Consider the following 16,286-nt stretch of genomic DNA (forward strand, 5'->3'; position numbering starts at 1 on the left):
TGCCACCTCAAAATGTGAGCATAAGCAAGCAAGGAGGTTTGGGATCTTTCCATTTTGCTGACAGAAAGAGGAAAAGCATAGAAAAGACATGTAGTTTGTTTAAATCTCACCACCAGCCACAGACAGGGCCAGACATCAGTGGGGTTTTATCCTGCAATCTCACCTGTTACCTATGGTCTAAAGGGAATTTTTGGTATTACAGCCTTTAGGAAAAAAGCACAAAAACTTGAGACATACATACATGTACCAATCAGCAGATACCTGAAAAAGAAAAATTTCAGAAGTTTTGCATCTTTTCCTAGTTTCTCTGTTGTTTTCACAGGTTTGAGGTTTTTGATTTTTTGTTTTTAACATATGTCATTCGCCTCCCACGTCAGGACAAAAGCACGTTATAGACACATGGTAAAACGGCAGCTGCCCACTTACTCTTTTACCTCAAACAGTCCCTGGCTTGCCTGCAAGGACCCTGAAACCAAACAGCAGCTGACTACAAGGCTGAGGAAAAACGCTACTGCCATCTAAAAGTAGGAGAGAGGAAAAGGTGAGTGAATTACAATCTTAATGCTAATCAAATCCAATCCTATCATTTCATAGATGATTTTAAAAATGGGGGCTAGGAAAAAAAAATCACTCTTATACCCCATCCACTAAAAATCCAGTAGGTTAACATTGTGGTTAAAAGCTTAGACTCTGGAGTTAGACTGGTTGTATGACCTTGAGCAAGTTACTTAACCTCTTTGTGCCAAAATTTCCTAATCTATAAAATGAGAATAACCATAATACCTGTTATAAGAATTAAATGCAGTACTGCCAGCAAAGAGCTGAGAATAGTATTTAGCACACAGTAAATGTTCAAGAAATATCAGCTATTATTGTTACTATTTTTTAAAAGGATCAACCTGGCCCAGGCTGAATTCTGTAAATAGGAAAATTCCTACATTAGAAATCTAAGGTGAAAACCAGCTCAAATTTCCATTTTAAACCAAGTAGAAGGCTCCAATCTTGTTGTGCTGGCAGCTACTTTTCATTCATCTGAAGTGTTGAATCAATGGGAATACTGCTAAGTCTGAAGTCGCATACTGATGTATATGGTAGGTATTGTGCTAGGAGACTTATTTCTATGTCCCTGTCAACAACTAAAATTTAGTTAATCTCAGATTCATGGGAAGACAGATACACATGAATAAACTGACACACTATGGTAAATGCCACATAGAGGCCCTGAGTGCAACAGGGAAAGAAGAGAGCCATATTCTCTCCTGTCTGGAGGGATCTCAGAGAACCTCACGGAAATTGAGGAGGTTCTTAAGGATGGGCAAAACTTGAACAGATTGAGAAGGGAATTAAAGAAAGTATGAACAAAATACATGAATCAAGTCAAGGAGTGAAGTAGAATGAACCCTGACTTCAGGGTTAGAATCTGCATTTAAGTTCCAGCTGTGAGACCTCAGAGCAGCCTCATTTTTCTCAGCTGTCAAATGAAGATAATATCATCTATAATATCATGTTTGTATGACAATCATATATTAATACAAGTGCTTTTTAACATATAAGGAATTATGCAAATATAAGGAGGGTTACTCTAGAGTAAGCTTCAAAGCCTTACTAATCATTTTCTAGAATATCAATACTAGCTCCCCAAAAGTACTTTTTTTGAATCAAATTCCCTAAAAAGCCCCAACAGAGAATGAAAACTACTAGTCAAACATAAAGATTATGAGGTATCATAAGTTGAGGAAGCATTTTTCCAAAGGGAATAAAAAAATGGGAGTAGATTCCTTCAGATCTTGCCTGAGAAAAGGCAAAGGAAGATGGGCCTTTTCACTTAACATAAGAAATCCTAAAAAAATCTTGGAAACCTGCCAGATAATGCTTGAGAAGGATTAACAGTGGCAGATCCTGATCTACTGCACAAGAACCTTTGCCCTAAAAAGTTACCACTGCTGTAATCACAATCACCATAAGACTCAGAGAACCAATGGAACCAAAAGCTGTATTATCAAACAACTCCACAGTGAATTTGATATTTGTCAAAGTTACTTGTATAAGAATGTAAAACCCATGAGAAGAAAAAAAAATGGTCTATGGTAAACTTGAAGCTAAATCCTAATTTACCTGAAAGTGTAGTTCCCAGGGACGAGTTTACTTAGTTTTAATATTGCTGTATCTTCAGAAATCTTCTCTTCTCTCAGAGGCCCTTTAAGTTCTTCCCAATGGTACTGAACGATTTTATCATCATCAGTGCTTTCTTGACCATAAAGAAACATCAGTTACAACATGAGAACGCTTGGTCTTAGCACTTATCCAGTTTACACAAACCAGGGAAACTACCCAGAGATTTGAAGCTAGGAAAACTTCATGAAAATATAGACTATCTCTCCACAATGTTTCTTCCCTAGGAATACTGGGTCATTCTGCCTCTCTATGTATATTCCACTGTGTAGTTTTCCAAGGACTCCAACACAGGAAACCTCTGGTTAAAATGCTACTGTATGAAGAAAGAAAAGTCAATAATTCTTAAACACATGAAAAAATACTCAACCTCACTTAAAAGAAATGCAAATTAAACTTACACTTGAGATAGCATTTTTTAACCTATCAAATTGGTAAAGACCAAAATTTCATAACACATTACATTGGTAAAGGTGTGGAGAAAGAGGACGTCTCATTAGTCATGTATAAGCATAAACTGACACAACCTCTATAATGAGTAATTTGGCAATCTTTATCTCTGCCCCTGCATTTCTTCTATAAATTTATCCTACAAATATACTTGTACATGTGTTAAACATTACGTTTACAAGATTATTCATTAGGCAAGCGATTCTTGGGTAAAAGCTCCTCAGTCAGGCCTCCCAGTTACTTATCTTGCTATGATTGAAAGGAACTTTGGTTCCATGAATGAAAATAGCAAAAGAATGAAAGTAATCTTTCAATCAATAGAGATTGATTGAAAACAAGTAAGAACTTGTACAATGAAATTATATATCTATATGATGGAATGCTACTTAGTCATTTTTTAAAAAAAGAATAAGCATCTTATGTGTTGATTCAGAAAAATTCTCCAACATACAAAAACAAGCATCACACACAACAGCATATACAACGTGCTTTCATTTGTGTAAATACAAGAGAGGACTATATATGTATTTTCTTATATATGTATAAAATAGCTCTAAAAAGATACATAATACCATTGGTTGTCTGGAGGAAAACTGGTTAGGAGACAGGGATGGTATAATTATTTTCACTGTATACATTTGCATATTATTTAACTTTGACCTATTCAAAACTGTAAAATAAAACAGTACAATATGAGCCCTTTCTACCACACTCTATCACAAGGGATTCTTCCTGTTCTCTCTCATCCCTCTTGGCCTGCCATCATCCTCCTAGCCTCCTCTTCTTGCCAGCACCGTCAACGTGAAATGCTTAACCTTGTTAGAGGGTCCTCTGCTAAAGCTGTGACTGCCTCTGCCAAAAACCATCATTCGTACCAAGATAGTCAGGGTAAAAGGACCTTAATCAGTCTCCAAAAACAAAAAAACAAATACTGGTGAGAGGATAGGTCTGAAACCTCCTGCACCGTACAGCCATGACTAAGGGCAAAGACCCAAAAATCCTCTCATGTCACTCATTGGATGACACTACTCTGAAGAGTAAAATATTAAGGAGCCCAGACCAGGGTGTGGAGTGCATTCTGTGAGTGTCTCCAGGAGGAGGTTGATGAGAATCTTGTTAGGCAAGTCATGGCTGAGTAAAACCTCCTCAGTCAGGCCTCCCAGTTACTTATCTTGCTATGACTGGAAGGAACTTCAGTTCCATGAATTAAAAAGGCAACTCCATCTAAGCAAATCTGAAAACCAGTGAGTTTCAACTAAAATCATGCTAACTACATGCATAATCTCAGTTTCTTACCATCTCAAAGCAGAAATATTACTTCAAATAGGCTACATGGGGATTTTAAAGAAGGCCTGTCTGGTATGTTGTTGTTCAATCAGTTGCTTTAGATGGTTGTCCTTCCCCTAACATGATCAAGATGACTGGCCTAAACAGAACACAGACACAGCTGGCCCCATATCTTCTACTAGTTTTCTACCAGAGTACACAGTGAATGTTCTTCTGAAACATCATACTAGTACTCACGACTGCCATCAATGACTGTAGAAGTGGTTGGCAAAGAGATCTCCTGGAACTGAGGTGACACAATAGCAATGGGGGGCCGATTCTTACGGGGCTCTGCAAGAAAGTGACCCAAAAGAAATTGGGAAAGGGGCTTTAGAAATTACAGGAGGAGTAGGCTGTATCTGAGAGGAGTATAAATCAATTTCCATTACATCAGTGGTCCCTAACCTTTTTGGCACCAGGGACCAGTTTTGTGGAAGATAATTTTTCCATGAACAGGGGGTTGGGGTTGGGGCTTGGGGTGCAATGCATGGTTTGGGGATGAAACTTCCACCTCAGACCATCAGGGATTAGATCCTCATAAGGAGTGCACAACCTAGATGCCTTGCATGTGCAGTTGACAATAGGGTTCATGCTCCTGTGAGAATCTAATGCCATCACTGATCTGACAGGAGGCAGAGCTCAGGCAGTAATGCCCACTTGCCTGCCACTTACCTCCTGCTGTGCAGCTCGGTTCCTAACAGGCCACAGACTGGTACTGGTCAATGGCCTGGGGGTTGGGGACCCCTGCATTACATAATGATTGAAGCATCACCACACAGGAGAGTCACAAGACCAGACTGCCATCTGTCTAACATAAGACTCTTGGGAGTATAAAGCCTCTTCCAAATTTGACCATTCCTAAGACCATGCCCTGTGTATTCTTTCAATGCTCATGTGCTATCTAGTTGATGAAAAGTACTACAGCAGCAAGTGACTGGTTTCAGCCAAGCCTGACTAGATAAGCTTTGGGCAATAAAGGCCTTGGCAAGCAAACTGTCCCTTAGTACAGACTGTGCTGAAAAGCTGATGGGTGTTTTCTCAACCATCCCAGAGCTCATTGTGTGTGAAGTAACTATTGTTAAGTGATGGGAAGGTCACAAACCACTCTGGTCCAGCCAAATGACTGTGAGCTACAAACCCAGTGGCCTTTTATTTGCAAAATGATCAAATGGTTTTGATGCTGATCACATTTTTAAGAAGGTGAAAGGATTATCTTGGATACAAAGTTCAAGGAATGAAAAGAAAATCTATTACCAACAAAGAAAACAGCATTGAGAATTTATGCTGTTCATACAGTCTGGCTGTGTCTCCACTCAAATCTCATCTTGAATTGTAACTCCTACAATTCCCACATCATGGGAGGAACCTGGTGGGAGGTGATTGAATTATTGGGGAGGGGGCTTCTTTCCTGCACTGTTCTCATGATATTGAACGAGTCCCATGAGATCTGATGGTTTTAAAAACAGGAGTTTCCCTGGACAAGCTCTCTTTTTGCCTGCTGCTATCCATGTAAGATGTGACTTGCTCCTCCTTGCCTTCCACCATTATTGTGAGGCCTCCCCAGCCACGTGGAACTCTAAGTCCATTAAGCCTCATTTACCCAGTCTCAGGTATGTCTTTATCAGCAAGAAAATGAACTAATACAGTAAATTGGTACCAGTAGGGTACCACTGGGATGCTGCTGAAAAGATACTTGAAAATGTGGAATTGACTTTGGAACTGGATAGCAGGCAAAGTTCAAACAGTTTTGAGGGTTCAGAAGAAGACAGGAAAATGTGGGAAAGTTTGGAACTTACTAGAGACTTGTAGAATGGTTTTGCCCAAAATGCTAACAGCAATGTGGACAATAAAGTCCAGGCTGAAGTGGCCTAAGATGGATATGAGGAACCTGTTGGGAACTGGAGCAAAGGTGACTCTTGCTATGTTTTAGCAAAGAGACTGGTGGCATTTTGCCCGAGCCCTAGAGATCTGTGAAACTCTGAACTTGAGAGAGATGATTTAGGGTATCTGGTGAAAGAAATTTCCAAGCAGCAAAGCATTCAGGAGGTGACTTGGGTGCTATTAAAGGCATTCAGTTTTGTAAGGGAAGCAGAGCAAAAAAGTTCAGAAAATTTGCAGGCTGACAACGCAATAGAAATAAAAATCCCATTTTCTAAGAAGAAATTCACAATTTGCTGTACAAATGTGCATCAGTAACAAGGAGCCAAACGTTAATCCCCAAGAAAATGGGGAAAATGTCTCCAGGGCATGTGAGAGGTCTTCACAGCAGCCCTTCACAGGGGCTGGAGGCCTAAGAGGGAAAAACGGTTTCATGAGCCAGGCCAGGTTCCCCATGCTGTGTGCAGCGTAGGGACTTGGTGCCCTGCATCCCAGCTGCTCCAGCCATGGCTTGAAAGGGGCCAACATAGAGCTCAAGCTGTGGCTTCAGAGGGTACAAGCCTCAAGCCTTGGCAGTTTCCACATGGTGTTGAGCCTTCAAGGGCACAGAAGTCAAGAATTGAGGTTTGGGATCTTGCACCTAGATTTCAGAGCATGTATGGAAACATCTGAATGTCCAGACAGAAGTCTGCTGCAGGGGCAGGGCTTTCATGGAGAACCTCTGCTAGGGCAGTGTGGAAGGGAAATGTGGAGTTGGAGCCCCCACACAGAGTCCCTACTGGGGCACTGCCTAGTGGAGCTGTGAGAAGAGGGCCACTGCCCTCCAGCCCCCAGAATGGTAGATCCACTGACAGCTTGCACTGTGTACCTAGAAAAGCCACAGACACTCAACACCAGGCTGTGAAAGCAGCTGAGAGGGAGACTATACCCTGCAAAGCTACAGGGGTGGAACTGCCCAAGACCATGGGAACCCACCTCTAGCATCAGCGTGACCTGGATGTGAGACATGGAGCCAAAGGCGATCATTTTGGAGTTTTAAGATTTGATTGTCCTTGTTGGATTTCAGACTTGCATAGGGCCTGTAACCCCTTTGTTTTGGCCCATTTCTCCCATTTGGAACAGATGTATTTACCCAATGCCTGTACCCCCATTGTACCTAGGAAGTAACTAACTTGCCTTTATTTTACAGGCTCATAGGCAGAAGGAACTTGCCTTGTCTCAGATGAGATATTAGACTGTGGACTTTTGAGTTAATTCTGAAGTGAGTTAAGACTTTAGGGGACTGTTGGGAAGGCATGATTGGTTTTGAAATGTGAGGACATGAGATTTGGCAGGGGCCAGGGATGGAATGATATGGTTTGGCTGTGTCCCCACCAAAATTTCATCTTGAATTCTAAATTCCACAATTCCCATGTGTTGTGGGAGGAACCTGGTGGCGGGGGGAGATTGAATTATGGGGACAGGTCTTTCCCGTGCTGTTCTTGTGATAGTGAATGAGTCTTATGAGATTTGATGGTTTTAAAAACAGGAGTTTCCCTAAATGAGCTCTCTTTTCGCCTACTGCCATCCATGTAAGATGTGACTTGCTCCTCCTTGCCTTCCATCATGATTGTGAGGCCTCTCCAGCCACATGGAACTGTAAGTCCATTAAGCCTCTTTCTTTTGTAAATTGCCCAGTCTCAGGTATGTCTTTATCAGCAGCATGAAAACGCACTAATACAACTGTCCAACTTTTCTTAAATTTATCTGAAAATGCAAAATAAGATACCTTCCTACTGCACTGTGATCTACCAACAGTGGTTCAGTTTTAAAGAATGGCAGGATTTTGTTACCAAGGTGAAAGAGACTGGTAATGTTTAAACAAGGAACTCTGTGTACAAAGGCCCACATCTCTGGAAAGAGATCAGAAAGAGCTGGTCACTTGGCTGGTTCTCCTTCTGCATGCTTCTCCTAGGCTCTTGGCTTCCCTGTGTCTGTTAATTACAACACATGGTCCTCTCTCAGCATGGCCCACTTGGAGAAGTAGTTCTCAGTAGATAAACTATTGCTTAGGCCATACTGCACTGTGGGCCACGTGTCCAGCTCAGTGTTCCAACTAGAGCACTGTTGGAACAAAGTCTGTACTTTCTATTATAACTATTCACCACATTGAACTAGGAATTGCTGAATAAATACACTGTTTAAAAAATGAGAATTAAAAAAAACCCAAATCAAATCTCTATCTCCTCAGGAGTCCTGTAGAGGGAGGAAGGCAGATACAGCCAGGGCTGTAAACATACCTGGCTGGACCGTCACGTTCACATAGCCTTCCCCATGGGCATTTTGACCCTCTACAATCACTTTAAATTCATACAGGCCTGGAGTGAGCTGCAGAAGTGAGAGAAGATCTCTTAGACAAACATAAAGTGCAGGAATTACATTTAAAATAACATATATCTGAACTTTCCCATGCTGAATCTTTCATTCTTTCCTTGCCCCATTTCCAAAATGGAAAAAGTAAACTAGCCTGTAATCCTAGCAGTTTGGGAGGAGGTGGGTGGTTCACTTGAGTTCCTGAGTTCAAGACCAGCCTGGACAACATGTCAAAACCCCATCTCTACCAGAAGTAGAAAAATTAGCCAGGTGTGGTGGCACACGCCTGTAGTCCCAGCTACTCAGTAGGCTGAGGTGAAAGGATGGCTTGAGCCCGGGAGGCGGAGGTTGTAGTGAGCCTAGATTATGTCACTGTACTCCAGCAAGAAAAAGTAAACTAGCTGAAGGGATAAACAATGAACTTTAAAAAAAAAAAAAAATCTTTTAATGTGAATCTTATGACTAGCTGACTCTAGGACAACAGAAGGGATTTCAAACATCTCTGTACTCCCATTTTCTTTTTCAGAAGAACATTAAGGGACCAAATATCCCCCTTCACAGAGCTACAAAATTAAAATAATCATATCTTCAAAGAAAAACATTTTGTAAAGATACTAAATAGCTCCCAAATATCTGAATATTTTCCCCCCCTGATTTTTACTAATTTATAAACTTAATATAAAAGAAAAAACAACAGAAAAGTGTCCAGCATATCACTATCATAACACATCAACTCATCAAATTTTTCCATTTCCTTCTAATTCTTGATCACATATTAAAATAATAGTTTTGTATGGCTCATTCGTTTAACAAACATTTATTGGAACCAAATGATGTACCAGTCATTGTCCTAGGCTTGGAGTTTGGATATGAATAAGGTAAGATCTCTACCTTCAAGGAGCTCTTATTTCAGTGGTATTCAAAGTCTAGCTAAAATTAAGGTATCAAACTTTCTGTTGTTCTTTCTTCCATTCAGTTATCATGAACACCTTCCCTGCTATGATACAATCTTTTTCTTTTCTTTTCTTTTTTTTTGAGTCAAAGTCTCACCCTGTCGCCCAGGCTGGAGGGCAGTGGTGCGATCTTGGCTCACTGCAACTGCTGCCTCCTGGGTTTAAGCAATTCTCATGCCTCAGGCTCCCGAGTAGCTGGGACTACAGGCACACACACCACCATTCCCAGATAATCTTAATATCTTTAGTAGAGACAGGGTTTTGCTATGTTGGTCAGGCTGGTCTTGAACTCCTGACTTCAGGTGATCCACCCACCTTGGCCTCCCAAAGTGCTGGGATTATAGGGGTGAGCAACCACGTCCAGCCATAATCTTTTAAATATATTTATTTTAATGACCACAGAGCAGTACACAAATGTGTCAAATTTCATATAAGCATTTCACATTGTTGGATACTTGGGTTGTTTCCAAATTTTTACTATTATGACTAATGCTGTAATAAACATCTTCCAGGAAAATGTTTTTTCTTTCTTTCTTTTGAAGTATTTTCTTTGTGTAAATACTAATTGAGCCACAGGTAGCATCTTTGGCTACTTCCTCTTTATAAGACTCTCCTTCTTGGCTTTTACTTCTGTGCCCATACTTCATTTCCTTTAGTTTCCTGTAGCTTCCGTCCCTTAAATGATGGATGTTTCCAGGATTCCAACCTCAGCCTGCTTATTTCTTCACTCTGCACACTCTCCCTGGTTGACTTTTTATCTATTGCTGTGGCTTCAGTAATCAACTATTTGAGGTTGATGTGCAAATTTATCTCTCTAGCCCAGACTTGTCTTCTGACCTCCAGTTCCTTTCTCCCAGCTACTATCTGGACAACGCAATTCAAATGTCTCACAGGTACCTCAAACTCACTTTGTCCAAAAATGAATTAATCATCTGTAAACTTCTCTCTAAAACTTGCTCTTCCTTTTATGCTCCTCATTTCAATGAACGTCCACCCAGGTACCTAAGCCAAAAAGCTAGAATTATCCTGGACTTCTTTTCCCCAACATCCCCAACCAGTTCATCAATCATCAAATTTTATCAAGTCAAACTCCATATTATTTTTCCAATCTACTCACTTGTCTCCCATCCACACTGCCATCACCTTAGTTCTTAAACCACTTGTCATAGCACAATTATTCAAGACACAGCCTTTAGAGATGGAAAACTCCAGTTCAGACCTGCCATTTAATATCTTTGTGAACTTTGGCCAAATAATTTCTCCAGTTTTTAGTTTTGTCATTTGTAAAAAAGATAGTAATATCTACATCTTGGGACTATTATGACGATTAAAAGAAATAAGTATATAAAATAATCAGCACTAGGTATGGCACATGGTATGAACTCAATAGGTGGTTTTTATTTTTAGTTTTTGAGACATAATCTCACTCTGTTGCCCAGGCTGGAGTGCAGTGGCATGATCATGGCTCACTGCAACCTCCACCTCCTGAGCTGAAGTGATCCTCCTACTTCAGCCTCCTGAGTAGCTGGCACCACAGGCACGTGCCACCACACCTGACTAATTTTTACATTTTTTGTGGAGATGGGGTTTCACCATGTTGTCCAGGCTGGTGGTTTTTAATTTTACTTACTTAGTTCTTTTACTTAGGCTTTTATCATTTTGCACCTAAATTTTTCAACAGATTCCTCACTGATCTCCATAGTTTGAGTCTTATCTCCTCCAATCTGTAGTCAGGTGATTCTTCTAATCTGAAGACCTAAACATGTGTTTCTCTTGCTTAAAACCTTTCAAAGGCTCCATATTCCTTCTGGATAGGATTCAAAGTCCTTAATCTGGCATATAGGGCTTTTGCTCCATCTGGCCCTACATCTTTCCAACTTAGTCAGAATCACATATAAATTACCCTTTCCCCACATTTTCTCTCTCATTTTTGGCCCAGTGGACATGTTGCTTCTTCTGCTTGCGGTATTATCCCTTCACCCTTTACCCAGTATGTCAGTTGCTTTCATGACCCCATTAGGTAAACTCTTAAGTAAACCACTCTAACTTTCCAGGGCTTCAATGACCCTCTGCACTGATTTAGTGTGCCACCTGTTATAATTAACTGCTTCCTATCAGTATCATCTATTAGACTCTATTGTTCTTGAACATTAAAATTATAACAAATTCACTGGTAAATCTCCAATGCCTGCCATATAACCAGTGTATTATGAATAGATGTAGAATGAATGACTAAATGAGACTGCTGGGCCAAAGAATACAAACTTTTTTATTAGAGAAAGGATCTTACTTTGTCACTTGGGTTTTGGTGCAGTGGTATGATCATAACTCACTGCAGCCTTAAACTCCTAGGTTTAAGTGATCCTCCCAACTCAGCCTCCTGACCAGCCGGAACAAGAGGTATGAACCACCACACCCAGCTAATATTTTATTTTTAGTAGAGACAGGGTTTCACCATGCTGGCCAGGTTGGTCTCAAACTCCTGACCTCAGGTGATCCACCCACCTTAGCCTCCCAAAGTGTGTGGATTATAGGTGTGAGCCACCAGGCCCAGCCAAATACAAACATTTTACAGCTGTCAACAACTATACTTAGGCTGGGCATGGTGGCTCATGCCTGTAGTCTCAGCAAAAAATACAAAAATTAGCCAGGTATAAAGGCACGACCCTGCAGTCCCAGCTACTCAAGAGGCCAAGCTGGGAGGATTGCTTGAGCCCAGGAAGTCAAGACTGCAGTCAGCCGTGATCACACCACTGCACTTCGGCCTAGGCAACAAAGCAAGACTCTGTCCTAAAAAAAAACAAAAAACCTATATTGAATCCCACAAAGGCTGAGTCAATGTATACAGTCATGTGGCCACAAATAACCTAGCTTATCTCCCAAACCTTAAGTTAGCCTTAAAAGCTGTTTATTGTATATATTCAGCCACCACTACCATGCTGGTACAGTCTTCTTATCACAAATGAAACTTTGAGAATCATACACTAACAAATACTGGATGTCAGCCAGTCAGAATTTTGAAGGATTCATTTCTAAAAGACTGTTTAAACTTAAGTGTACACAGAAAATTATATGATATTCATTTTAGAAAAGAGTCAACTCCTCTACCTTAGCCCTGCAAGTGAAAGGAAACAAATTCACCTTCGATAGCTTGAGGATCTGAGAGTGTTTCCCTTCCATTTCTCCACTGTAGTCTTTAGGATGAGTAATCAGCTGCCAGTCGTAGGTGTAGGTTTCTCCTATAGAAGGGCAGTTACAAAAATCATGAAAACACACACCTACACACAAAGAGGACAGCCACATAGCCTGCCAATAACAAATCTCTTCTGATCTTGACAAGGCTTTAGTTTTTAAGATTTCACCCCAAAGCCTGTAGGGAAACCAAACCATCTGCTCAAAGAAAGTGAATTTTGCTGAGTCAGCTACAGTTAGAGCTTCTTCCAACTCTCTCCCAACAATGCTTATTTGCCCCATACCCACCCTCTCAGGGCCAATCCTCCCTAAAAAATACCAGGTTGCCCATGGTGTGGCATACCACTGAAAATACATGCCCTACCAACCATTATAGATGAACTCATTAGGAACAAAGGCCATTTTCTTGCAAAACTTCTTTTGCAACAAAGAACAGCAATGACTTCTAAATAACATGGTTCAAAAATAGCTTTTTACAGAGTGCTAACAATGCTCGTCTCACTGAGGTCATCACACCCTGGTGAGTTAAAAGAGCTACTTCATTCCTGCTGAGCTAAATAACACACTGCAGAAGATGGTAGGGGATGGCCCATTTAAAACAGGCTCACTGAAATTAATTAAAATCAAATGAAGCATTAAATGGTCCTCATTTGCAGGTCAGACTGTATCACTAGATAGGGCAAGGGTAGAATCCTATCTAAATGGTATCCCTCCCCAGAAAAAGCAGTCTTAAATTTTTTTTGGATCAAAATGCATTTCTGGCTAGGGAAGGTGTGACATGGTAAAAGCCCCATAAAACTGCATACCTCAACCATACCTCGGCTTTCTGTTGAAACTGCTCTCTGTAACCCTGATGTGACAGGTCAAGCAGTACAAACCCATGCCATCTTGGCCCCTGAAACTTGTAATAAGTAATTAAGGTCTGCAATTTCCACCCTACCCAGGCAATGTGTAAACTAATGCTTATTTTGACTTCTGTGAACCACTTAAGTAACAATCGGAATGTCCAAAGTCCCCTGGCCCTCGGGATGTCCGAAGCCCCTCACCCTCATCCCCACCCAGGAGGTGGTTTACAGGCATAAAAGGTCTTGACACCCTCCTTTCGGGGCCACGGGTTGGAGAGACATTGGTCCTCTGTGGTCGCAGACAATAAATAAATGACCCTCTGAATTGGCTTACTTTTGTCTCAGTGATGATTCTGTACTCGCTCAGTTACAACAATGGGAGGGCTTTGGTAGGAAGGTTTAGTTTAAGTTACTAACCAAAAGTAAAAAAGAGAAAGGAGGGCCGGATGCGGTGGCTCACGCCTGTAATCCCAGCACTTTGGGAGGCCGAGGCGGGTGGATCACGAGGTCAAGAGATAGAGGCCATCCTGGTCAACATGGTGAAATCTCGTCTCTACTAAAAATACAAAATTTAGCTGGGCATGGTGGCGCGTGCCTGTAATCCCAGCTACTCAGGAGGCCGAGGCAGGAAGAACTGCCCTGAACCCAGGAGGCGGAGGTTGCGGTGAGCGGAGATCGCGCCATTGCACTCCAGCCTGGGTAACAAGAGCGAAACTCCATCTCAAAAAAAAAAAAAGAAAAAGGAGGAAAGAAAATACCTTAAATGCTTAGCAGAGAGTGGTCTTTTTCTTATTTCATGAGTTCAAATGTTAAAATCAGTACACAGAACCTAATTCCAAGATATCCTTCATCTGAAGACCAATATTGTTTTATAAGCCTGGGAGACAAGATCTTCCTTTCTTCCTCCTCCAAAACAAGTATTTTTTTGGCCAGTCGTCAGTGCCAACAGCTCTCACAAATGTATATATTATGTAGTAGTTAGGTTACAAGAGGAGAGGGAAAGCAGCAGTACAAGTAGGACTTATGCTTAGAGACATTTCTTCCAACTGTGGTTGGGAATTCTTTTCCACATAGAAAACAGTTTGGGAACAGATAATTTTATAATAGCTAAGGCTAGCAACATAAATTTCAAAACAGGACAATATTCCTAGGACAGAAAAGCTCAGGAGATAAACTGTGCCTTGCAGGCAGAAATGTGCTCAAAGGCAGGAACAACTGAGTTAAGTCTGTTAGAAAGAGTGCTGGTTATAGTGATTGAGGACAGTGGTTCATTTGTTTGTTTGACTGACTGACTGATTGAGGGGAGTCTTGCTGTTGCCCAGGCTGGAGTGCAGTGGTGCAATCTTAGCTCACTGCAACATCTGCCTTCCGAGTTCAAGTGATTCTCCTGCCTCAGCCTCCCCAATGACTAGGATTACAGGCATGCACCACCATGCTCAGCTAATTTTTGTATTTTTAGTAGAGACAGAGTTTCACTGTGTTGGCCAGACTGGTCTCGAACTCCTGACCTCAAGTGATCCGCCTGCCTTAGCCTCCCAAAGTGCTGGGATTACAGGCGTGAGCCGCCACGCCCAGCTGGACAGTGGTTTTGAAACTGGACCTGGAGGGATCCTAATGGGCTGCCACAGGGCAGGAGAGGGATAAAGAGCATGCAGAATTGATCCTGCCTCATTACCCTAACCTCTGAAAGTTTGAAACCATCCACCTCATATATCTATTAAAGGCAGGAGAACCTGGGGAGAGGACAAGGGAAAATAATCTATTTCCCTTTTTTTTTGAGATGGAGTCTCAATCTGTCACCAGGCTGGAGTGCAGTGGCATGATCTTGGCTCACTGCAACCTTTGCCTCCCACGTTCAAGCGATTCACGTGCCTCCCACCACCATGCCTGGCTAATTTTTGTTTTTTTACTAGAGATGGGGTTTGACCACATTGGCCAGGCTTGTCTTGAACTCCTGACCTCAGGTAATCCGCCCACCTCAGGTGATTCGCCTCCCAAAGTGCTGGGATTACAGGCATGAACCACCATGCCGGCCCTTTTTTTTTTTTTTTTTTTTGAGACAGTCTTGCTTTGTCATCCCAGCTGAAGTGCAATGGTGTGATACTGGCTCACTGCAACCTCCACCTCCTGGGTTCAAGCGATTTTCCAGTCTCAGCCTCTCAAGTAACTGGGTTTACAGGTGCCCGTCACCACACCCAGCTAGTTTTTTTGTATTTTTGGTAGAGATGGGGCTTCGCCATGTTGGCCAGGCTGGTCTTGAACTCCTGACCTCAGGTGATCCACCCACCTCAGCCTCCCAAAGTGCTGGTATTACAGGTGTGAGCCACTGCTCCCAGTCAAAGAATCTATTTCTAAACTAAATGTGTTTTGGAACACTGATCTACAAGATGATACCCACAGAAATGTATATGCAAATATGGGTTGGGAAAGAAAACACAGTAGAACCATGCATGTCTTTCACAAAAGAGCGGAAGTAATCAACAGCTCAAGGCAGTTCCTTACCTCCAACTTCAAAAGCCACTAAACCCATTCACCTTAACTTATCACCAGAGGAAGAAAGGAAAAAGCTTTTCTAGAGGGATGTGAAATAAATTGATAAGGAAACCAGAGCAGAACGATAGAACAGACAGGGCATTTTGCTTCTGGAAAAGTACTTTTTGCATAAATATACTATTTGGTATTAGGCCTAGAAATTAAGAATACTGTATTGGAGATGTGTGTACCTAAAATGGAAGGACCCCATCCTAAATAGCGAAGGACATACTTGACTAACCTTTTAATGAGAATAACATAAACCCAACTCACTCAATTTCCATCAAAGTATGTATCATTCATGTCATAAATAGTCTTAAGAGAATCCCTATGTGTTTGTAAGTCCAACTTTGGTATGTTAACATATACTTCAAAAGCGAAAGGAATGTTCATAGTAGAAAAGTTTTCTTAAATAATGAATTAATCATCCCTACTTTATATATTTTATAAACCTGAATTTTGTATATCACATTGGGCTTATCTTTTTTTTTTTTTTCCCCAGGGACAGGGTCTCACTATGGATAACAATGGTCCTTACAACGGTCCTATGAGGATAGGATATAGCCTGAGGAATGCACAAATATTT

General features: G+C 41.4%; 1 protein-coding gene across 3 annotated transcripts in view; it reads right to left on the bottom strand.

Annotated features, from left to right (window-relative positions):
- KIAA0319L (KIAA0319 like) overlaps window positions 1-16,286 on the bottom strand; it is a 125,970-nt gene that overhangs the window by 24,332 nt on the left and 85,352 nt on the right. For all 3 annotated transcript variants that reach the window (XM_012439944.2, XM_012439954.2, XM_064363678.1), the window contains 4 exons: window positions 12,273-12,370; window positions 8,106-8,193; window positions 4,147-4,239; window positions 2,116-2,248 (listed from right to left, as the gene is read on the bottom strand). In XM_012439944.2, the coding sequence (XP_012295367.1) occupies window positions 2,116-2,248; window positions 4,147-4,239; window positions 8,106-8,193; window positions 12,273-12,370 (412 nt within the window). The remainder of the gene's footprint in view (window positions 1-2,115; window positions 2,249-4,146; window positions 4,240-8,105; window positions 8,194-12,272; window positions 12,371-16,286) is intronic.

This window comes from Aotus nancymaae, unplaced genomic scaffold (genome assembly GCF_030222135.1).
Source record: "Aotus nancymaae isolate 86718 unplaced genomic scaffold, 86718_ANA_hifiasm-v0.15.2.pri h1tg000053l, whole genome shotgun sequence".
NCBI classification, from domain to species: Eukaryota; Metazoa; Chordata; class Mammalia; order Primates; family Aotidae; genus Aotus; species Aotus nancymaae.